The 21,406-nt window shown below is 67.6% G+C and overlaps 2 protein-coding genes across 8 annotated transcripts; one reads left to right on the forward strand and one right to left on the reverse strand.

Moving 5' to 3' along the window:
* The first annotated feature begins 3,165 nt into the window (after positions 1-3,165).
* ITPKC (inositol-trisphosphate 3-kinase C) lies at positions 3,166-13,877 on the forward strand. Of its 4 annotated transcripts, none has more exons than XM_037884410.2 (7): positions 3,166-3,616; positions 8,390-8,489; positions 8,659-8,872; positions 9,243-9,447; positions 10,072-10,173; positions 10,877-10,948; positions 11,755-13,877. In XM_037884410.2, the coding sequence occupies exons 1-7, from the start codon at positions 3,587-3,589 to the stop codon at positions 11,956-11,958; spliced, it is 927 nt and encodes a 308-aa protein (XP_037740338.1). In that variant the 5' UTR covers positions 3,166-3,586; the 3' UTR covers positions 11,959-13,877. The 4 variants fall into 4 exon arrangements, with proteins under 4 accessions (XP_037740338.1, XP_043390534.1, XP_043390532.1 ...); XM_043534599.1 differs by lacking the exon at positions 3,166-3,616 and adding an exon at positions 5,078-6,055; XM_043534597.1 differs by lacking the exon at positions 3,166-3,616 and adding an exon at positions 7,216-7,720.
* C23H19orf54 (chromosome 23 C19orf54 homolog) lies at positions 13,864-21,367 on the reverse strand. Of its 4 annotated transcripts, none has more exons than XM_037884415.2 (6): positions 20,877-21,367; positions 18,952-19,020; positions 17,545-17,669; positions 16,149-16,278; positions 15,535-15,605; positions 13,864-14,994 (listed from the first exon to the last, which is right to left on the reverse strand). In XM_037884415.2, the coding sequence occupies exons 1-6, from the start codon at positions 21,062-21,064 to the stop codon at positions 14,627-14,629; spliced, it is 951 nt and encodes a 316-aa protein (XP_037740343.2). In that variant the 5' UTR covers positions 21,065-21,367; the 3' UTR covers positions 13,864-14,626. The 4 variants fall into 4 exon arrangements, with proteins under 4 accessions (XP_037740343.2, XP_037740342.1, XP_043390535.1 ...); XM_037884414.2 differs by lacking the exon at positions 18,952-19,020 and adding an exon at positions 19,050-19,267 and having other exon boundaries at positions 20,877-20,926; XM_043534600.1 differs by having other exon boundaries at positions 18,952-19,267; positions 20,877-20,925.
* Positions 21,368-21,406: the final 39 nt, after the last annotated feature.

Genomic DNA, 21,406 nt, shown 5'->3' on the forward strand with positions numbered 1-21,406 from the left:
TCAGCATATTTTCATAAAATCATACGGAGTGCAACGTCACAGAGAAATGGGGGGATTATTTATGTTTGGCCACGGCCCAGGGCCGCATGGCGCTAGGCACTGTACTAAAACCAGGGCTGGTTCCCTCAGCGTCAGATGAGATGAGAGGTGAAAACAGACAGAAGTCAACAAGTCATAGAAATTGAAAAGGTAGCAAGGGGCTATTTCCCGCCAGGGGGGTTTGCAGGGCTGGGGAGTCAGTGTATTTGGGTTACAGGCAATAACTGTCTAATTCGCTCCCTGGGTCAGGTTAAGGGAGCCGGTGACTTGAGGCCCTGAGTTTAGCCTGAAGGGATCTGAGGGCAGGATCTGGGCCTAGGGGAAGGAAGCCGGGGCTTCTCTTGGAATCTGGCAGGAGCCAGGAGAACTGAACTCGGCTCTGTGCCGTTAAAACGACTTCCCAGCTGGTTTTGAAAAGAGGTTAGATGGGGCGGTGTAGTGGTTAGAGCTGGGGGGGTCTGGGAGCCAGGACTCCTGGGTTCTCTCCCAGCTCTGGGAAGGACCGCGGGGTCATGATTAGAGCAGGAGACTGTGGGTCAGGATTCTGCTCTCAGCTGTACCATGCTAAGCCCTGGGACCGCCCCAGCCATGGAGCAGGGCCACAGACCCGGCGCCCCCCTCGCAAGGATTCCTTTCCCCCGCGTTCCAAGATCTGCCGAGAGCGAAGCGGGACGCCGGCAGCTGGAAATCGAGCCCATGTGAACTTCCACATTTCACTCCCCCCGCCACGTCTGGTGCTTTTACACCTCCAGCTTCCTTTTTCAAAGGGGGTTTCTCCCCCCCGCCCCGTTGCTGCCTGAGAGACCCACACAAAACAGCGAGGGCAGCGGTGAAACTGACACACAGCGCAGGCAAAATCCCCCCCTCCCGCTGGAAAAAGAGGGGATTCCCCCACTCACCCCCCCACCCCACCCCCGTGTGTGTCAGTTACAGGAATCCCGGGAGGGTCGCTTGCAGCAGTGGAAAGGAAAAATCCTTCATGCAATGCTGCGCTGAGCCCCCTCCGCCCGGCCGGGTAAACCGGGACATCCCCCTCGGGCAGCTTGGCCGGGAGATCGCAGGAGCCCCCAGGACGGGTCCCGTCGCCGGCGGGGCTGGAGGGTGCAGTCGAGTGGTTAGAGCACTGCCTCCGGCATCCGGACGCCTGGGGTCTCTTCTCCGCTCAGCAGGGGAGGTGTCTCATGGTGAGTGCAGAGAACTGGCTGTCAGGACTCCTGGGTTCCGCTCCCAGCTCGGGGCAGGGCGGGGTGGGGGTCCAGTGGTGAGAGCAGGGGGCCAGGAGCAGGACTCCTGGGTTCCATTCCAGGCACTGGGAGGGGAGTGGGGTCCAGTGGTGAGAGCAGGGGGCCAGGAGCAGGACTCCTGGGTTCCGTTCCAGGCACTGGGAGGGGAGTGGGGTCCAGTGGCGAGAGCAGGGGGCTGGGAGCAGGACTCCTGGGTTCCGTTCCAGGCACTGGGAGGGGAGCGGGGTCCAGTGGTGAGAGCAGGGGGCTGGGAGCAGGACTCCTGGGTTCCGTTCCAGGCACTGGGAGGGGAGTGGGGTCCAGTGGTGAGAGCAGGGGGCTGGGAGCCAGGACTCCTGGGTTCCGTTCCAGGCACTGGGAGGGGAGTGGGGTCCAGTGGTGAGAGCAGGGGGCTGGGAGCAGGACTCCTGGGTTCCGTTCCAGGCACTGGGAGGGGAGTGGGGTCCAGTGGTGAGAGCAGGGGGCTGGGAGCAGGACTCCTGGGTTCCGTTCCAGGCACTGGGAGGGGAGTGGGGTCCAGTGGTGAGAGCAGGGGGCTGGGAGCAGGACTCCTGGGTTCCGTTCCAGGCACTGGGAGGGGAGTGGGGTTCAGTGGTGAGAGCAGGGGGCTGGGAGCAGGACTCCTGGGTTCCGTTCCAGGCACTGGGAGGGGAGTGGGGTCCAGTGGTGAGAGCAGGGGGCTGGGAGCAGGACTCCTGGGTTCCGTTCCGGGCACTGGGAGGGGAGTGGGGTCCAGTGGTGAGAGCAGGGGGCTGGGAGCAGGACTCCTGGGTTCCGTTCCAGGCACTGGGAGGGGAGTGGGGTCCAGTGGTGAGAGCAGGGGGCTGGGAGCAGGACTCCTGGGTTCCGTTCCAGGCACTGGGAGGGGAGTGGGGTCCAGTGGTGAGAGCAGGGGGCCGGGAGCAGGACTCCTGGGTTCCGTTCCAGGCACTGGGAGGGGAGTGGGGTCCAGTGGTGAGAGCAGGGGGCTGGGAGCAGGACTCCTGGGTTCCGTTCCAGGCACTGGGAGGGGAGTGGGGTCCAGTGGTGAGAGCAGGGGCCTGGGAGCAGGACTCCTGGGTTCCGTTCCGGGCACTGGGAGGGGAGTGGGGTCCAGTGGTGAGAGCAGGGGGCTGGGAGCAGGACTCCTGGGTTCCGTTCCGGGCACTGGGAGGGGAGCGGGGTCCAGTGGTGAGAGCAGGGGGCTCGGAGCAGGACTCCTGGGTTCCGTTCCAGGCACTGGGAGGGGAGTGGGGTCCAGTGGTGAGAGCAGGGGGCCGGGAGCAGGACTCCTGGGTTCCGTTCCAGGCACTGGGAGGGGAGTGGGGTCCAGTGGTGAGAGCAGGGGGCTGGGAGCAGGACTCCTGGCTTGCAGCCGGCTGTCTCACACCTCCCGAGGAGGACAGTCTGTCTCGCTGGTATTTCCCGCGCTGGCCTTGGTCTGGGGACAGCCAGGCCATGTTTGTGTTCTTGTCTCCCGGGCGGATGCAGGACAGCGTGTGCCTGTCGGGGAGAGGCTGCGGGCACCTGCTCTCCCTTCCCCAGAGCCTGGGCGCGGAGGAACCCTGCCCTTTGGGCCCGGGAACGGGGGAAACGCCCTGTGTTGGCCGGGTCTGCTGTTTGCCCCGGGGCAGAGGGGAGCTCACTGGGGTGCGGGGGGGCACGACAGGTGAAGTAACCAGCCCCCCCCCCCATACTCCAACAGGAACCCACAGCCGCTGGCACCCACGTGTGGGCTTTAAAAATACACTGCAGCAAAAATCCCCACGGGGTGGACGGGGGCAATGAACCCTGCCCCCACACTGGGGCATTTAAACAGAGCTCTGGGAGGTCGGTCCCCGTGGGGCTGGGCGCTGCACAGGCCCCAGTGGAGATCAGCCTCCCCACCCCACAACGGACACAGCCAGACAGTCCCTGTCCCGAAGGGCCCCCACTCTGACCAGACATTAGATGGGGAAACTGAGTCTGGCCGCAGGAACTGGCCCGAGGTCACACAGCTGGTCCGGGGCCGAGCCAGGACTTAAACCCCGGTGTCCCGTATCCCAGCCCTGCCCCTTCCCCACTAGCTCCTCCCCCCCACTCCCCAATGGGGTGGGCTTAGCACCCCGGGGGGCTGCCTCCTGCCTGCGCCAGGGCCTGTCTCCTGCTGCTGTCATGGAAAATTCTTTGCCAGCTGGCCTGGTTGCTTGGCAACCCCCTGGCATCGTCACCCCCCCGCCCCCCCGCCGAGGTTTGGATGCCAGCCAGCGGGGAGGGCTCAGGCAGCATCAGAAAGACGGAGCTGGCGCAAAGGGGAAGCGTGGAGCCGTGGGGCTGGCGGGGCCATGAAGCAGCGGGACAGGAGCCCCTATCGGGTAAGTACCCGCGGGGCGCCCGGGGCAGGGGTGACAAAGCGGGACACTTTGGGGTTTTTTTTCGGGAGGGGGGAAGAGGTATCTGTATAAGACAAAGCCCCGAATAGCAGGATGTGGGGTTACACGAGGTGGGTCCAGGGCTTGGCCCTCGGGGTGTCAGTCCCCAGCTGCCGGGGGCAGGAAGGGGGATCCCGTGGGGTTCCGTGCCTCAGCTTCCCCAGGTGGGCATGAGGGGGGCTGACCCAGCTCCCGGGGGCTCCGGGACGCGGAGAGGTTACTGGGCACCTCAACCGCCAGCCCGGGGACCCAGAACAAACCTCGCTCCAGGGACACCCCCCAAGCAAGACAGTCTGTCCTCGCCCGGCAGTCACAGAACCCAGGCGTCCGGGCTCCCTGCTCGAACCACTAACTCCCGCCGCCCCTCCCCCTGGTAGGGATAGAACCCAGGCGTCCGGGCTCCCAGCCCCACTCTCCCCTCCCAGTGGGGGGGGGAGAACCCAGCCGTCTGGCCCTTTTATCCAGAGGACAATGGTTCCCCGGCATGTTGTCATGGTGACTTGTCCCGGGCGCTGGGCTTTGTCTAGCCATGGGGCAGGGGGGACTCCAGAGCCCCCCCACATTGGCTACCTGCCCAGGGCCCAGGCGGGGGGGGGCTGTTTGCGGGTGCCCATGGCGGCTCAGCTCTGCCCCCTGCCCGACGGCTCCACAGCACGGCCGGGGACCCCCCCAGCAATGACTGCCCCATTGCCCCTCCCCAGCGAGCTGGGGGGGCTCTGCCCCACAGAGGCAGAGAGAGGGATCGCGCCAGGTATTCAGTGCAGAGCCAGGAGAGCCCCCCTGCTCTAACCACTAGACCCCCAATCCCCTCCCAGAGCTGGGAGAGAACCCAGGAGTCCTGGCTCCCAGCCCTCCTGCTCTAACCACTAGACCTCACTCCCCAAGCTGGGGAGTGAACCCAGGTGTCCTGGCTCCCAGCCCCCCATGCTCTAATCACAAGACCCCACTCCCCTCCCAGAGCTGGGATAGAACCCAGGAGTCCTGACTCCCAGCCCCCCTGCTCTAACCACTAGACCCCACTCCCCAAGCTTGGGAGAGATCCCAGGTGTCCTGGGTCCTGGGATGAGCAGAAGTTCTCGAGCGCTGTTACCCTGTGGTGCCCTTTGCCCGTGTGTGGTCTCTGGCCCCGGCTCGCTTGCAGCCCCCGGGGGGACGTGTGAGCTGAAAGCTGCCAACTGGTCACCACGAGCCAGGGCCCCCGAGCCCTGCCCAGCACCCGGCCCGACTCCCAGCCTTTGGGGTGAGGGTGGCGGGAGCCCACAGGCCCTTCGTGGTGCAAATGCACCTGCAGTTCATGGCAAATCCGCCCCCCAGCCGCTGGCTGGTTAAACCCTCTCGTTTCCCTTGGGATGGTGGGCGCTGCAGTGCGGGGGGTGGGGGTCGCTGGGCCACGGGGGAGCTGGGAGCAGATGGGGTTGGCCCCTCTAGCCCTCTGTGCTCTGCCAGTGTGGGATAAATACCCCCCCACTGCCCCTAAGTGTGGCCACTGCCCCGGCCAGGCGCGTACCCCTGGAGGGCTGCCCCATGGCCTGTGTGCCGAGCCCCCAGGGCCCTGGCTGTCGGGTGTGAGCCGCGGTTTTCCGTGCCTGAAAGGGGCTCTCGGAACTGCCTGGAAACGGGCGTCTCAGGTCGGGTGTGATTGGGGAAGGAGCCTGGGGCCTAGCGGTTCAGAGCCGGACTCCCGGGTTCTGTTCCCACACCCTTCGGGGGCCTCGGCCGCCCCTCGGAGCCTCGCAGACGTCCCGGCATCCACCCTTGCGCCGTCGCTCTGAGGCAGGCTGATGCTGGTGCCAGGGTGTTGTTTGCAGCTTGCTAATTAGCAGATGGGGAAACTGAGTCATAGGGCGGCAGTGACTTGCCCAAAGTCATGCAGGACGACAGGGCAGACCCAGATCTCCTGGGTTCCAGCCCGGGGCTTCCACAAGGCCGGCCTCCCTGGGCCACGAGTTCAGCCTACGGCTGCTTGTGGAAGGTTGGCCCTGCTCTGTGCCTCAGTGTCCCCCCCCACCCCCCCAGCACCTGGCCGATGCTCCCTGTGGGGCGGGGGGCTTTACGGGGTTTTGGAAGGGGAACAGGAAATGGGCCGAGATGCTGAGTGTTGATCGCACCTCCCCGCCCCGGCCCCCGGCAGTCATGTGCAGAGCTGACAAACCTGTCGGGATGGAAACCGTGACCTGCCCCAGCCTCCGCTTTCCCATGACAAATCTCTGACTCCCTGCCCTGCCCCCCGACGCCACCCAGACGCGGGGCGGGACGGGGCAGGTAGACGCTGCTGCGGCTGGGGTTGTAGAGTTACCGGATGGGGCAGCTCGGGATGGGGATTTGAGATCCAGCGAAAACCAGCTTCCCGAGAGGGGGATCCTCTAAAAACTGCTTTCCTGGGTAAGTGAGACCCAGCCGTGGAGCTGTGAGCGCGGGAGTGAGGGGAAGGGAGAACCTCAATGTCCTGTACAAGATGGGGCCCTGTCGTGCGGGGCGCTGCCCAGACCCCAGCCGAGATCAGGGCCCTGTCGTGCGGGGCGCTGCCCAGACCCCTGCCGAGATCAGGGCCCTGTCGTGCAGGGCGCTGCCCAGACCCTGGCCAAGATCAGGCCCCGTCGGGCTGGGCACCGCCCAGATCTCCACTGAGATCAGGCCCTGTCGTGCCAGGCGCTGCCCAGACCCCGGCCGAGATCAGGGCCCCGTCGTGCCGGGCGCTGCCCAGACCCCGGCCGAGATCAGGGCCCCGTCGTGCCGGGCGCTGCCCAGACCCTGGCCGAGATCAGGGCCCCGTCGGGCTGGGCGGCGCCCAGACCCCCACTGAGATCAGGGTCCCGTCGCACCCACCCAGAGCAACAAAGGGCAGGTTGTTCTCCTCAGGTCACTGCTGGGGGAGATGCAGGGAGTTGCCCAGGACCGCCCCATACATCAGTGGCAGAGCCAGGAGTCCTGACTCCAGTCCCATGCTCTCGCCGCTGGCCCAGGCTCCCCCATGGGCTGCAGCCAGGCCGACCTGTTACAAATCTTTGGCTCCCCCCCCCCCCCCCCCGGCTCTGTTGTGGCTCAGCCCTGATCACGCCAGCAGGTTTCTGCTCGTCGCTCACAGCCTCCTCGCGCAGAGTCAGCAAGAAACCGCGAGGCGCTTGTGATGGAAAATGTGTGTCAGGCCAGGGCTGGAGCGGGGGGGGAAGTTCTCTGGGTGAAACGCTGAGCGGGGGGAGTTTCTGCTGAAAGGGTGAAACTGGTGCAGCCGGGAGCTGGTTTGTTGACAATGGCTGAGGCTCGTGGCTGTGTTGTGTTCTTGAAACCCCTAGAACCCAGGAGTCCTGGCTCCCAGCTCTCCCTAACCACTAGCCTCCACTCCCCTCCCAGAGCTGGGGACCGAACCCAGGAGTCCTGGCTCCCAGCTCCCCCTAACCACTAGCCCCCACTCCCCTCCCAGAGCTGGGGACCGAACCCAGGAGTCCGGGCTCCCAGCCCCCCCCAACCACTAGCCCCCACTCCCCTCCCAGAGCTGGGGACAGAACCCAGGAGTCCGGGCTCCCAGCCCCCCCTAACCACTAGCCCCCACTCCCCTCCCAGATCCAGGGATAGAACCCAGGAGTTCTGGCTCCCAGACACGAGGCCTGCATGGGCTTGTCCCTCAGAGGGACCCGGAGCTGCCGGTGACTGAGCCCCCTCTGCGGGGGCCATAGGGGTGGGGGGGGTGGCCTTGGCCTGGCCCTCCCGACTCCTGTCCCTGATCAGAGGGGACAGCCCGGGAGCCATTCCCAGCAGCCCCATAACGAGCTGGTGCCAGCAGGTGATAGGGATTCTCCCCCCCCGTGTAATTAACGCGGGCGCGACCTGTGCCCTGGGTGAAAGTCCAGGCGGGGGGCGGGAACGGGGACTCTGCTCCGTGCCAGGCGGAGGTGACATGCCAGCGTCTCGGCGTGGGGCAGCGCCCGCATGCAGCTGCTGTCCTCGGCGGCCCCCAGCCCCGCCCGCCACCGGCTCCGGGCACCCGGCGGTGAGCAGGGAGCCGACACCAGCTGCACCGGGCCGATGCGGGATGGGGCAGTGCCGCAGGTGGGAGGGGAGCTGCCCCGGGGTGGGGGAGGGCGCGTGTGTGTCTGGGGGAGGCGCCGAGGGCCCAGGCGAGCTTCCGAACCAGCTGCATAGATGGAGTCAGATTGGCCCCCCCTTGTAGGGCATGTGGTGTGGGGGCTGGGAGCCAGGACTCCTGGGTTCTCTCCCAGCTCTGGGAGGGGAGTGGGGGCTGGTGGTTAGAGCCGGGCAGCTGGGAGCCTGGACTCCTGGGTCCTGTCCTGGCTCTGGGAGGGGAGTCTAGTGGTTAGAGCAGGGGTTGGGAGAGGAGTCACTCCCTTTTCGTTCTCTTCCCAAATCTGCCGCTGACACTCTGGGGGACCTTGGACAAGTCAGGCCTCAGTTTCCCCGTCTGTAACATGGGGAGAACAATCCTTCCCATGTGCTGTGCGGGGCAGGGACTGTCTGTCCCTCGGGGCTGGGCAGCGCCCGGCCTGACGGGGCCCTGATCTCGGCCGAATGGCTGGAAAGCGCCGGTCACACGTTGGGGGCCTTGATCACGCGCGGTCTGTGCAGCACCTGGCACGGGGGGGCAGGGGGGCGATCTCAGTTGGGTCCGCTAGCGGGGACCCTCCTACAGTGGGGGGGGCACCGCCGGGTCCCCTGCCGCGGGCGCCCGGGCACTGACTCCCTCCCTGCCTTTCTCTCTAGAACAAGCCGTGGAAGAAACTCAAGAGCATGGTCCACTGGTCGCCTTTCGTCGTGTCCTTCAAGAAGCGCTACCCCTGGGTGCAGCTGGCCGGCCATGCGGGTGAGAGGAGCCGCGGGAACAGGGCCATGCGGGGAGGGGCCGTGGCTCTGCTGGGGGGTGCAGCCAGCCCCGAGGGTGGCAGGGCGAAGGCAGCGCCCTGTGCCCAGCGGGCACGGGCCGGGCGTGTCTGGGCTCCCCTGACACCAGCCGTCCCCTCCCTCCCCGGCAGGGAATTTCAAAGCCGGCGACTACGGGCGGATCCTGAAGAAGTTCTGCCCGTGTGAGCAGCAAAGCCTGGAGCGCCTCATGCGGGACTCGCTGCGCCCCCACGTGCCCGCCTACTTCGGGCTGGTGCAGCGGGACGGCGAGTGCTACAACCAGATGGAGGATCTGCTGGCCGGCTTCGAGACGCCCTCCCTCATGGACTGCAAGATGGGGGTCAGGTGAGAGCCCAGAGGGGGCACAGGCAAGCCGGCTCAGCGAGGGGCAGCAGGGAGAGAACCCAGGAGTCCTGGCTCCCAGCCCTCTCCACTCTAACCACCAGCCCCCACTCCCCTCCCAGAGCCAGGGGTGGAACCCAGGAGTCCTGGCTCCCAGCCCCCTCCACTCTAACCACCAGCCCCCACTCCCCTCCCAGAGCCAGGGATGGAACCCAGGAGTCCTGGCTCCCAGCCCCTGGCTCTCACCACCAGCCCCCACCGCCGGGGTGGAACCCAGGAGCCCTGCGCTGGGAGTGCCAGACCCCAGTAGCCCCGGGCCGGCCGAGGCCATGGGGTGAGCGCCCCCAGCTGATCCCTGCTCTGCCCCCCGCAGGACGTACCTGGAGGAGGAGTTGGAGCAGGCCCGGCAGCGGCCCCGGCTGCGCCGCGACATGTACGAGAAGATGGTGGCGGTGGAGCCGGGGGCGCCCACGCCCGAGGAGCACGCCCAGCGCGCCGTGCTCAAGCCCCGTTACATGCAGTGGAGGGAGTCGCTCAGCTCCACCGCCACGCTGGGCTTCCGCATCGAGGGCATCAAGGTGGGGCCACGGGCCGGGGCGGAGCAGGCCTGGCGGGGGGGCCACATCTGGCTGGGGCGGAGCAGGCCTGGCGGGGGGGTCACATCTGGCGGGGGGGTCACATCTGGCTGGGGTGGAGCGGGCCTGGCTGGGGAGGGGCACATCTGGCTGGGGCGGGGCAGGCCTGGCTGGGGCGGGGCAGACCTGGCTGGGGGCCACATCTGGCTGGGGGGTCACATCCGGCTGGGGCGGAGCAGGCCTGGTTGGGTGGGGGCACATCTGGCTGGGACGGAGCAGGCCTGGCTGGGGGGGCACATCTGGCTGGGGCAGAGCGGGCCTGGCGGGGGGGGGCACATCTGGCTGGAGCGGAGCGGGCCTGGCGGGGGGGGCACATCTGGCTGGGGCGGAGCAGGCCTGGCTGGAGGGGGCCACATCTGGCTGGGGGGGAGCAGGCCTGGCTGCAGCGGGGAAGGGGGGTCATGTCTGCCTCTGGGAGGGGAAGCTGGAGCAGGGGCGTGTGGCTCCGGGGAGGGGAGATCACGTCTGGCTGGGGCAGGGCTGGCTCTGTGGGGAGTGGGTCTGAGTGGGCAGGTGTGTCCCGCGCAGCCTCCCAGGCCCCGGGCTGACGGGTCCCTGTGTCCCCAGAAAGCCGACGGCACCTGCAGCACCAACTTCAAGAAGACGCGGCTGCCCGAGCAGGTGGTGCAGGCGCTGGGCGACTTTGTGGACGGCGACAGAACCATCCTGGTGAGGGGCTGGGCTCCCCGTGGGTGCCGCATGGCCCAGAGCTTGGGCTTTTCGCTGCCAGAATGCAGCCACCTCTGGGGCACGACACAGCGGCTGGCTGAGATCTGCGTGGCTTTTGTTTCAACTGCGGGCGGCAGCACAGCGCCCCCTAGGGCCAGCTCTGATTGCCTGGGGAGACCCCACCCCGCTCCCTGCCCCACAACCCCCGCCAGGGCCAGCCCTGCCTGCCAGGGGAGCACGCCCCCTGCTGAGCCCCCAGCCCCACAGCACCCCCTAGCGCCACCCTGGGGCCAGCCCTGCCTGCCAGGGGAGCACGCCCCCTGCTGAGCCCTCAGCCCCACAGTGCCCCCTAGCGCCACCCTGGGGCCATCCCTGCCTGCCAGGGGAGCACGCCCCCTGCTGAGCCCCCAGCCCCACAGCGCCCCCTAGTGCGCCCATGGGGCCATCCCTGCCTGCTGGGGAGCACGCCCCCTGCTGAGCCCTGAGCCCCACAGCGCCCCCTAGTGCGCCCCTGGGGCCAGCCCTGCCTGCTGGGGAGGGCGCCCCCTGTTGAATTGCCGGTGCCAGTCCTTGCCGATCGGGCCAGCCCCGTTCCCCTCCCTGCTGGGGCCCAGACTGGCTGCATCTGGCTGGCGCTCGGGGCAGCTGGGTGGATCCCCTGGCGCCCTCGGCCTCACCTGCCCACCCCCCTCTTCCTCCCCAGGCCACCTACCTGGGCCGCTTGGAGGAGCTGCGGGCGGCGCTGGAGCAGTCCGAGGTCTTCAGGACCCACGAGGTAGGTTCTGGCTGGGTGGGGGGCCGCGGGGGAGACGCTCCCTGCCGAGCGGGTGGCCCAGCCAGTGGCCCTCGCCCTGTGGGTCTGGGCACACGCGCCAGGGTGCAGGGTCTGTTCGCCTGCCCACTGGCAACCCCAGGTCCATAGGAAGCGACACTTGTTTGCCTCTCCTCTGGCCCCGCCTGGATGCGCTGGGTTCTGTAGCAGCCTCCTCCTGTGGCTCCCAGAGCAATGAATGGACCCAGGAGTCCTGGCTCCCAGACCCCCCTGCTCTAACCACTAGACCCCACTCCCCTCCCAGAGCTGGGAGAGAACCCAGGAGTCCTGGCTCCCAGCCCCACTGCTCTAACCATTAGACCCCACTCCTCTCCCAGAACCAGGGAGAGAACCCAGGAGTCCTGGCTCCCAGCCCCCCGGCTCTAACCACGAGACCCCGCTCCCCTCCCATAGCCAGGGAGAGAACCAAGGAGTCCTGGCTCCCAGCCCCACTGCTCTAACCCACTAGCCCCCACTCCCTTCCCAGAGCTGGAAGAGAACCCAGGAGTCCTGGCTCCCAGCCCCACTGCTCTAACCACTAGACCCCACTCCTCTCCCAGAACCAGGGAGAGAACCCTGGAGTCCTGGCTCCCAGCCCCCCCGCTCTAACCCACTAGCCCCCACTCCTCTCCCAGAGCCAGGGAGAGAACGCAGGAGTCCCGGTTCCCAGCTCTGCTCTAACCACTCCCCTTCTAGAGCCGGGGAAGGAACCCAGGAGTCCTGGCTCCCAGTCCCCTTGCTCACTGAGCTCTGTGTTTGCCCCCGGACAGGTGGTGGGGAGCTCTCTGCTTTTCGTCCATGACCGGACGGGGCTGGCCAAGGTCTGGATGATCGACTTCGGAAAGATGGTGCCGCTGGCCGGGGGGCAGACGCTGACGCACCGGCTGCCGTGGGTGGAGGGGAACCGGGAGGACGGCTACCTCTGGGGGCTGGACAATCTCATCGCCATCTTCAGCACCATGGTGCAGAACTGAGCCGGGCGCCGGCAGGGCCTGGGCCGGCGCACTGGGGACACCCAGCACCGGCTCTGTGCAATAGACGGGCACTGCCGTGCGGTGCCCTCCCTGCCTCTTATTTATACAGCCAGATATGCTACAGCCCCGCTCGGAGCTGGGGCCCGTCGCGCCCCGTCTGCCTGGGCCCGCTTCCATGGGCTGACGGCCCCGCGCCGGGGAGGGCACCCGCAGGGCCTGGCCCGTCGCACAGACGCGATGGGACCTGTTTTACAGCAGCCAGCGGGAAGGGCCGAGCCCTGGTCCCGTCTCGGAGCGGAGCCCTTTCCCGCTCAGCGGCTCGTTCCGCGGCCCAGGGAACCCTGGGAAGGCCGAGGCTGAGACGGGAGACACCAGCGTTTCGGCGGGCACGGGGGCAGCGATCCTGCACTCTGGGCGACGCCGGCCGAAGCGGAACCGAACCAAAGGGGGCTCGGATCGTCTGGGCCCCTCCTGTTCACGGCCCATTTTCCTGCAGCCCTGCTTAATTTCGCAGCTGGGTCCGGTTCCCGCCCCTGCTGGTATCAGACCCTGCCCCACCACTGGGCGGCTCCACGGGACCTGATCTGCAGGGAGCTGCCCATTAATGTTGTGTTAAATTCAAGACACTTTAAAAGACTTTTTGGCAACTCGGGGGTTGAAGCATAGTGACTGGGCTCTGAGACGACCCCCCAGCTGCGGCTGCGGGGTTCTCACCCCTTCCCCTGAAGCATTTGTGGCCCTGCTGGAGGGTCGGAACTGGCTGGCCATTTCCACCCCCGGCGCTTTGCTCTTACCGGCCCGTCCGTTTGGCTGTGCAAAGGAGCCTCGCGCTGGCCCCTCTGGCCTGGGAACAGGCCGGCTGGGAACTGAGAACGCGGACTTACTGCCAAGCTTGTGCCACGCCCACCGGGAGCTCAGGGGGCCTGTGGCTGAGTCTGGCCTAGCCCGGGGCGGTTTTCCTGGAGGCTGGAGAGTTGTGTGGCTCTGTGCTGGGGTGAGCCTGGCTGGAAAGCTCAGTCCGGCTTTACAGGGGTCTCGGCCGTTTGAGAACCAGCTGGGACGCTGCCTCCTCTGCCAGCTTTGTGTGGTTCTCCTAGACCAGCCTTGGGCTTGCCACGGGCTCTTGCCCTTCGTGCAGGGCGCTGGCACGGCCAGCCGCGGGCCAGCTCTCCGCCAGGCTCCCGGCTCGGCTCGCACATCTGCAGAGGCGGATGCACAAGGGCCCGAGTGAGGCACCTGGTTTCCTCTGGCTCTGCCGCTCCCTCGGTGCCTCGTTTCCTGTGTGCTCGCCGCACATCTGCGTGAGCATCTCACGGGCAGAGCCAACCCCTGAAACACGGAGGGGGCCAGGGAGTCGCAACCTGCACCAGCTTCAAGCCTGGCCAGTCTGGGGAGCGTTTTCCAAGGCCCCAGCGACGAGTGGATTCGGGAGCCCGGGCTTCACGAGGCCCGACCCTACTGGAAGAGACGATCCGTCTCTGGCTTCTGTGCCAAGGGCACGGCCAGTAGCTGCCTGAGCCGTGGCCGCTCTGCAGGGAGCTGCTCAGACCTCCAGCCCCTGCCGGTGGTGGGGAAGCGTCACTGGGTTCAGCTCTGGCTGTGAGCACGGATTCACTGAACCCTGGAGCTTATGGGGGCAGGCGGCGCGGTTCATGGGACCGTCCTGCTCCCCGCTGGCTCGGGCTCAGGAACGCAGCGTGTAGCCAGCCGGGCATTCGCTCCAGTCCCTTGAGTGCTGCCCAGTAACCAGGGCCCCTCAGGATCCCTCCCAGAGCGTTGTCCCTGGCCCAGGCCTCTGCGTGGGGCTCTGCCACCCCTCTGGAGACGGGAACGGGGTGCTGGGGCCAAGGGACAATGGCCAGGCCTCTGGGACCGGAACCTGTCACAATAAACAGAACCTGCCGGTGGTGGAAACCAAACAGACTTTGTCTTTAATGCAGGTTTGCTGGGCGTGGTTCAGAGTTCCCAAGTTAGGTGTATGACAGCAGCTCTAGAGAGCTGAGACCATCAGGCCGGACGCTGCCCAGACCCCGGCCGAGATCAGGGCCCCGTCGGGCCGGGCGCTGCCCAGACCCCGGCCGAGATCGGGGCCCCGTCGGGCCGGGTGCTGCACCAGCCCCGACTGAGAGCCAGTCCCTGCTCTCAAGAGCTAACAGTGGTGGGTGGCAGACAGGAAGCGTTAAGTTATTTTCAGAGCCGGCCACAAGTACCTGCCGTTTCCTGGCGCCATGGCCCCAAACCAGAAATCTGGGACATTCTGAGAAGCTCACTGGGGGAAGAGCAGCAGCTCCTCTGGAGAGGGCCTGAAATAGCTGCTCCTCCCCCATGGCCGCAGCCCGGCGGGCATCGGCGCTTCCTGCGGCATAGGGAAAAGGGGCCGGGGCCACACCCGGCACTTTAACCCCAGCGGCTCTCTCCTCGGTGCGTCTGACTATTATACGCCCTGCCCCTCCCCGTGCACCGCTCTGCAAAGGAGGGCAGGAACATCAGCCCCATTTTGCAGAGGGGAAACTGAGGCACGGAGAGGGGAAGCGCGCCAGAGTCCCAGATCAGTGCTCCACCCACTAGGCCCTGCTGTCCCTCGTAGCATGGGTGGGCCCAAGGGATGCAGGGAGTTTGCAGCAGGCGGGGGCTGTGCCGTCTCCTCCGCCCGGTGCTCCCGTGGCTCCTAGCGCTCGGCAGCAGGGGGTGGCCCGGCTGGCTGGGGCAGGGTGCTCTGTGTGGTCCTTGGGTGCAGCAGCACCGTCTTGCCGCAGAGCCCCGCCCTGACGCCGCCCGCGGGCACCACGTAGACCTTGCCGTCGCCCGCCCGCTTGGGGCAGAAGTCCATCAGCTGGGCGTTGCTCTCGTGTGCCTGCCGGTAATTCCACAGCTGGGGGCGCCAGCTCTTGCCCTGCTTGGAGAGGAGGTAGATCTCCAGCACGTCCTCCGGGGCGGGCGGGGGGCAGGCTGGGCCGGGGCGGAAGAGGCCGGGGATCTGCTCGTCCTCCTGGCAGGCCGGGCCGAGGGCGCCGTCCCGGAGGCCCAGCAGGAGTCCTGCAGGGGGAGAGGAGCTAGCCAGTCTCCCCAGGGCAGTCCTGTGCTGGGAATCGCAGCCGCAGGGTCCTGTCTGAGCAGCCTCGCCACGCCCCTGGGATCACTGGGCCAGTGCCGGGGGCAGCCCCTGTTGGCACAGCTCTGCAGGCTGGCCCCATGTCTGGCCAGCTGCCGCCCCCTTGGGGCGAGTCTTGGAAATGCAGCCAGGCCAACTCACCCTCCTGGTTTCTTTCTCCCTGTGCCCAGGTGTGGGCGCAGGAAGCCCGGCTCTGATCGGGGCTGTCCCCACGCCCCAGCCTTAGGAGCCTGTTTTTCCCCACGGCGGCTGGGCAGCCCCAGCTCCAGATGCTGGAAGCCCCAGGCCCTCCCATGGGGGAAGTTTGGGGGTGGACCGGGGCGGGGCGCTGCGGCCGCAGGGATAAGCTCACTCCCCACCCCGGGAGCTGCCCGGGAACAGGGCAAAGGGCCTGAGCAGGACGGGTCCGAGCCCCGTTCGCCGCAGCCCCAGAAGCCGCCCCCGCCCGTGCAGCCGGGACATACCTGAGACGACGGCCCAGTGGGCTTTGTAGCCGCGTCTCCTGCAGGGCTCGTGGTTGGAGTCCTCGTCGTAGCTGGGGTGCCCATTAAGGTTTGCCAAGGGGGCTGTGGCAGGCCGGCTGGCGAGGAAGGGGCACGTGGGGCAAGCAGGCTGCCCCAGCTCTGGGCACCCGGCTCCTGCCCCTGGAGAAGTGCCCTCCCCAGCAGGCACTGACTGGGCACACATGGGGTGGCTAAACCCCTCCAACCAGAGAGGGGCTGGAGCTTTAAATCTGCTGCTGACTGAACCTGCGGGCTCTAGACACCACCCCAATGGCTGCCTCGAAAGGGCGGGGCATGGGGGAGGTAGGTGTGGGGGGGCATTTAACCACTGGGAGGGAGAAGGCACCTGCCCCACATTCATCCCCCGCCCCCGCTGCAGCCGGGAAGAGGAGACGCGAGAGTTGGTGGCCACATCCCACCCCAGAAGTGGCCGCATCTGCCTCTAAAATGACACCACCAGACCTGCTCTACAGGGGTATCAGAACTGCGCCAGCCCTGCCCATGCGTAGAGGCTGCAGTGCGGAGCCCAGCACGGACGGGACACCTCAAGGGGTCGCTGAGCATGCGAAGGATACGGCAGTAGCAGGGGGCAGCCAGCGGTCAGATGGCGAAGGATCCTGCCCCGGTTCTCTCCCTCCAGACCTCCCGAAAGCAGCTCGGCCCGGCACTGGAACACCTCCTCGGCCAGCTGGGCCATGTCAGCCGCTGGGATGGGCAGAGACGGGATTAGAGCTGCCCCGAGGCCCACCCCCGGCAGCGCAGCCTGCGCTCGGAGCGTGCCCCTGGCTTCCTGCCCCCCCCCGAGCAGCGCTCCGATGGTACGCGGGGGAACCACACTGCCGGGGGCACGCGACCCGACAGGGGGACAACCAAGGGCTCTGCAACCTAGCAAAGGTCTAACATGACCCAGTGGCTGGAAGGCGAAGCTAGACAAATTCCGACAGGAAATGGGCACAGATCTGTAACGGGGAGGGGAATGAACTATTGGAACAATTTCCCGCGGGCCGTGGCGGGCTCTCCATCAGGGGGGCGGTTTAAATCAAGATGGGCTGTTTTTCAGGAAGCTCCTGTTCACACAGGAGCCAATTCAGGGAAGGCCCGTGGCCCCTGTTCTACAGGCAGTCGAACCAGCTGCTCTCAATGGTCTCTGCCAGCCTGAGACTCGATGGATCGGCGAGAACACACAGCGCCGGCCCCACGGCATTTATACAGGCCGGGCTCACTGTGGCCTGCACTCAGGATTTTATCAGCAGCCGGACGATAGCCGCTGCTTTTCCTCACAAACCCCAGCTCCCGGAGTCCCGGGATTCCACAAAGTCCTCAGCTTTCCCTGCTGGCTGTGGAGAAGAGCTGGGAAGTATGAGCCTGAAAGGCTCCAAAAGTGAATCCCCAGCCCAGCTGCTCAGTACATGCTCATGATCTCGGACCACTCAGGGCCGGCATTAGCGAGGCTCCCGCTGCCTGCCCCGGCTCCCAGAGGATCCTCGTGCCTTGGACAGAAACCTCCAAGTGCTCGCTCCTCGTGGGAAATTAACAGCCCGGCTGTGGGGTTCTTTCCCTAAATCAAGGAGCTTGCAAGTTTTCAAGAAAACTCATCCCGCTGGGGGGACAGAGGTGGGAGCTGAGGCTGTGCAGAGACCAGGGTTCAGCGAATAAGGCTGGAAGGGACAATGAGACCATCTAGTCTGACCTCCCGTGCAGCACGGGCTGTTCCACATCACCCAGCTCCCCCTGCATCGAGCCCTTCCAGGAAGGCGTCCAGTCCCCAGCAACGCTCTAGGGGCCAGAGACTGAACTCCGGCAAGGCAGGAGCAAGGCCCTCATGCCCTGCACTATGTACCGCCTCTGGGCACTTCCTCACGCAGTCACAACCCAGACTGGCCTTTGGAGGGTCCCACCAGCACCCAGCCCAGCTCCTATGGCCTAGTGCAGGGAGGGAGTTTTTAACCCCCACCGCAACCAGTCACCGACCTGAGAACATTTCTCCTTGGGCAGTGTAGCCTCTCTCCAATGCCACCTGCACGATCCTCTCCAGGGAGACGTCCTGGGACAGACTGAGGAGGGAGCCTGCCATCCACAGCGCCACCAGCCCGCACCTACAGGGGCAGAGACAAGAGACAATGCAGGGAGCCTGGGTCCCACGGGCTGAGCTCGGCCAGTCCCCCTGCCAGGGTGCCGGGTTCAGAGACGGGTATTTCTCCGCGAGCCTTGGAACGCTTCCCTGGGTTCCTGTGTCCTTTGGCCTCTTCCCCCTCGGCGTTCCCAGCCTCCCTACGGTTTTCGCCTCCCCTTGCAGCCTGGGGCGCGTGCCACCGCCTGGGCTCATCTGGGCACGTCTCACTGAGTCGATTCCCTGCCCTCACAGCGGCCTGGGGCAGCCGTGGCACCTCGGTGGCTCCTGTTCCTGCCTGGGCTCACTGGAGCTTAGCCCCTGAGGACTGAAATGTTTTGCTCTAACTCAACTCTCCGGGCTCAGCACATCGGTAACCAGCTGAGACTGAAGGGCCTGGGCCACCCAGGAGATCAGGCGACAGGAGCGAACGGGCCGTCTGGCCACAGACGCTAGCTCCAGCGAGGCCTTCGCTCCTCCAGGGGAGTGGGGTACGGCTCACTGAGGTGCGGCTCACCCCCAGGCTGGGGTTCGGGGGAGCAGCCTGGGGGCACCTGTTTAAGATGGCAAAGGCCAGGCGTGGGGGTTTTAAAGGCAGATCCTGAGTCGGACGTTAGGTTTAGACCAACTCGTCCGACCTTGTGCTACCTCCTCACCATCCTTTTCCCTCCGACGTGGCGAGTAACGCTCCCCAGGCCCTTTGCGCTCTCACCCGCCGCTCGGGCGGAGCTCCCCGTAAACATCCGCCCGGCTCCCTCCTCGGCCTCCTGCACCCGCCGGGAAACGCTCCTTTGCCGGGACGCCTCCAACAGACTTCACAGCGGTTAGGCTGCTGGTGGGAGGAGATCCCTGCCCACCATGCCGAGTGGTACGGCCTCCTTGTTCCCGGTGCTCCCTGTCCGTCTCCACTGGCTGGCTTGTCTCTTAGACCTAGATTGCAGGTCTCTGGGGCGGGGACTGTCTTTTGGGAGGTTTATACAGCACCAAGCACGATGGGGGCCGGGTCCACGGCTGGGCTTCCCAGGCGCGACCGTAATACAGCCGCTGGCTCCCTGCTCAGCGCCAGGCTGGCCGCCCCTATGCTCCCTCCAATGCACATGGACAAAAGAGCTCTTGGCAACTCCTTGGGAGGGACCAAGCAGGGGAAGCTGTAGATCCATGGGACTGAGACCCCTGCCCCAGGCCCCTGGGTGGGTCCAGCCCCCGGGTAGAGCCACCCCCTCCCCATCACACTCAGCTGCCAGAGAGATAGCGCTCGCAATACTCACTGGGGCCCCTCTTGGATTAAGGAAGGCACCGCCCTGTTGTAGACGAGCCACTTGAAACACCCGCTGAAGCTGGAAGACAGAACCAAAGAAACACTCACTGGCCCTTCGCCGTCCAGCGCCCGCTCGCCAGCACGTTCTTCTCTGCATAATTAATGAGACGATCTCGTCTCCTCCCAGAGCGCTTTGGGGAACGGACTTCAGCTGCTGCTGGGACTGCGGCTACCTCTGGGCTGGGATGCGGCTGCTGTCTGATGGCCAGGTGGCAAGGCCCCACTGAGGGACAGGAAGTGGCCCAAGGTCCTGGACCCAGCGGGCGCTGCAGAGGGAATTTAGGGAGGCAAAAGGAACTCAGCTCAGCTGGGGCCGGGCCAGGACACCGGGGTTCACCGCACCTGGACTTCGGGGCGAAGAGCAGAGCCTAGGTGTTACGTCTCATTTGAATTACGGGCACCTCCAGCACCACAGAGACCTGGGCTGCCACCCTGGGGGTTAGGGTCGGGGCTGACTGTGAGGGGAGAGCGCCCCCTGCTGAGCCCCCGCCCCACAGCGCCCCCTAGCACCCCACGGGGCCAGCACTGCCTGCCCGGGGACAGCGCCCCCTGCTCAGCCCCCCTGCCCTGCTCCCCACCCCACAGGGCCAAATCCCCCGTCCCGCTCCCTGCCCCACAGCGCCTCCTAGCGCCCCATGGGGCCAGCCCCGCCTGCCTGGGGACAGCGCCCCCTGCTCAGCCCCCCCGCCCCGCTCCCTGCCCCACAACGCCCCCTAGTGCCCCATGGGGCCAGCCCCGCCTGCCTGGGGACAGCGCCCCCTGCCGAGCCCCCCACCCCGCTCCCTGCCCCACAACGCCCCCTAGTGCCCCATGGGGCCAGCCCTGCCTGCCCGGGGACAGCGCCCCCTGCTGAGCCCCCCACCCCGCTCCCTGCCCCACAGCGCCCCCTAGCGCCCCACGGGGCCAGCCCTGCCTGCCCGGGGAGAGCGCCCCCTGCTGAGCCCCCCGCCCCGCTCCCTGCCCCACAGCGCCCCCTAGCGCCCCACAGGGCCAGCCCTGCCCGCCGGGGGAGAGCGCCCCCTGCTGAGCCCCCCGCCCCGCTCCCTGCCCCACAGCGCCCCCTAGCGCCCCACGGGGCCAGCCCTGCCCGCCGGGGGAGAGCGCCCCCTGCTCAGCCCCCCTGCCCTGCTCCCTGCCCCACAGCGCCCCCTAGCGCCCCACGGGGCCAGCCCTGCCTGCCCGGGGACAGCGCCCCCTGCTGAGCCCCCCGCCCCGCTCCCTGCCCCACAGCGCCCCCTAGTGCCCCATGGGGCCAGCCCTGCCTGCCCGGGGACAGCGCCCCCTGCTGAGCCCCCCACCCCGCTCCCTGCCCCACAGCGCCCCCTAGCGCCCCACAGGGCCAGCCCTGCCTGCCCGGGGAGAGCGCCCCCTGCTGAGCCCCCCGCCCCGCTCCCTGCCCCACAGCGCCCCCTAGCGCCCCACAGGGCCAGCCCTGCCCGCCGGGGGAGAGCGCCCCCTGCTGAGCCCCCCGCCCCGCTCCCTGCCCCACAGCGCCCCCTAGCGCCCCACGGGGCCAGCCCTGCCTGCCCGGGGACAGCGCCCCCTGCTCAGCCCCCCGCCCCGCTCCCTGCCCCACAGCGCCCCCTAGTGCCCCATGGGGCCAGCCCTGCCTGCCCGGGGACAGCGCCCCCTGCTGAGCCCCCCGCCCCGCTCCCTGCCCCACAGCGCCCCCTAGCGCCCCACAGGGCCAGCCCTGCCTGCCCGGGGACAGCGCCCCCTGCTGAGCCCCCCGCCCCACAGCGCCCCCTAGGGCCCCACGGGGCCAGCCCCGCCTGCCGGGGGAGAGCGCCCCCCGCTGAGCCCCCCGCCCCGCTCCCTGCCCCACAGCGCCCCCTGGCGCCCCCTGGGTTCTCCCGGCGCCGGCGCGGGCCCGACCTGGGTTTCCGGCGGCTCAGCAGCTCCCGGAGCTCGTCCCCGCTGCGCGGCGCCGGGGCCGCCTGGAGGAACTTGGCCCCGTGGGGGGGCGGCGGCCTGGGGGGGGGCGGCGGGGGAGGAGGAGGGGGAGGGGCAGGGCCCTGCTGGGGGGCGGGAGGGGGAGGGGGCAGCCCCCCCCTGTGGGCCATTCCCACCCTGGCTCGGGGGGGGGGCAGCAGGGGGTCAAAGGGCGCAGACTAGAACCAAGGTCACTGGGGCATGGGTGAGAGGTCAGGGGTCAGGTCGCGGGGGGTCGGGGGTCACCGCGGGGTCGTGGCGCGTGGCCTGGCGGGGTCGGAGGTCATGGTGCCAGGGGCGCCTCTGGGGCGGTCGCAGGGCCCCGCCCGCTTCGCGAGCCGCTCCTGCCCCTCCTAAAATGGCGGCCGCCGGCCGCGGCTGGGTGAGTCTGGTCACGTGATCGGATACCAGGCACCGCTACCCGCCTCTCTGCCCCCCCTCCGGGTCGCGTGACAAAGGCCACCAATCAAATG

The sequence above is a fragment of the Chelonia mydas genome, chromosome 23 (genome assembly GCF_015237465.2).
Source record: "Chelonia mydas isolate rCheMyd1 chromosome 23, rCheMyd1.pri.v2, whole genome shotgun sequence".
Lineage (NCBI taxonomy): Eukaryota > Metazoa > Chordata > Testudines > Cheloniidae > Chelonia > Chelonia mydas.

Bases quoted from the DNA above. Each gene is read 5' to 3' on its own strand.
- ITPKC (XM_043534597.1), top strand. From the start codon at position 7,601: ATGCAGCTGCTGTCCTCGGCGGCCCCCAGCCCCGCCCGCCACCGGCTC. The intron at 8,873-9,242 runs GTGAGAGCCCAG...TGCCCCCCGCAG, and splicing joins GACTGCAAGATGGGGGTCAG to GACGTACCTGGAGGAGGAGT. The intron at 9,448-10,071 runs GTGGGGCCACGG...CTGTGTCCCCAG, and splicing joins TCCGCATCGAGGGCATCAAG to AAAGCCGACGGCACCTGCAG.
- C23H19orf54 (XM_037884415.2), bottom strand. From the start codon at position 21,064: ATGGCCCACAGGGGGGGGCTGCCCCCTCCCCCTCCCGCCCCCCAGCAG. The intron at 19,021-20,876 runs GTCGGGCCCGCG...TCTGTCTTCCAG, and splicing joins CTGAGCCGCCGGAAACCCAG to CTTCAGCGGGTGTTTCAAGT. The intron at 15,606-16,148 runs GTATCCTTCGCA...TGGGCACCCCAG, and splicing joins GGCTGCCCCCTGCTACTGCC to CTACGACGAGGACTCCAACC.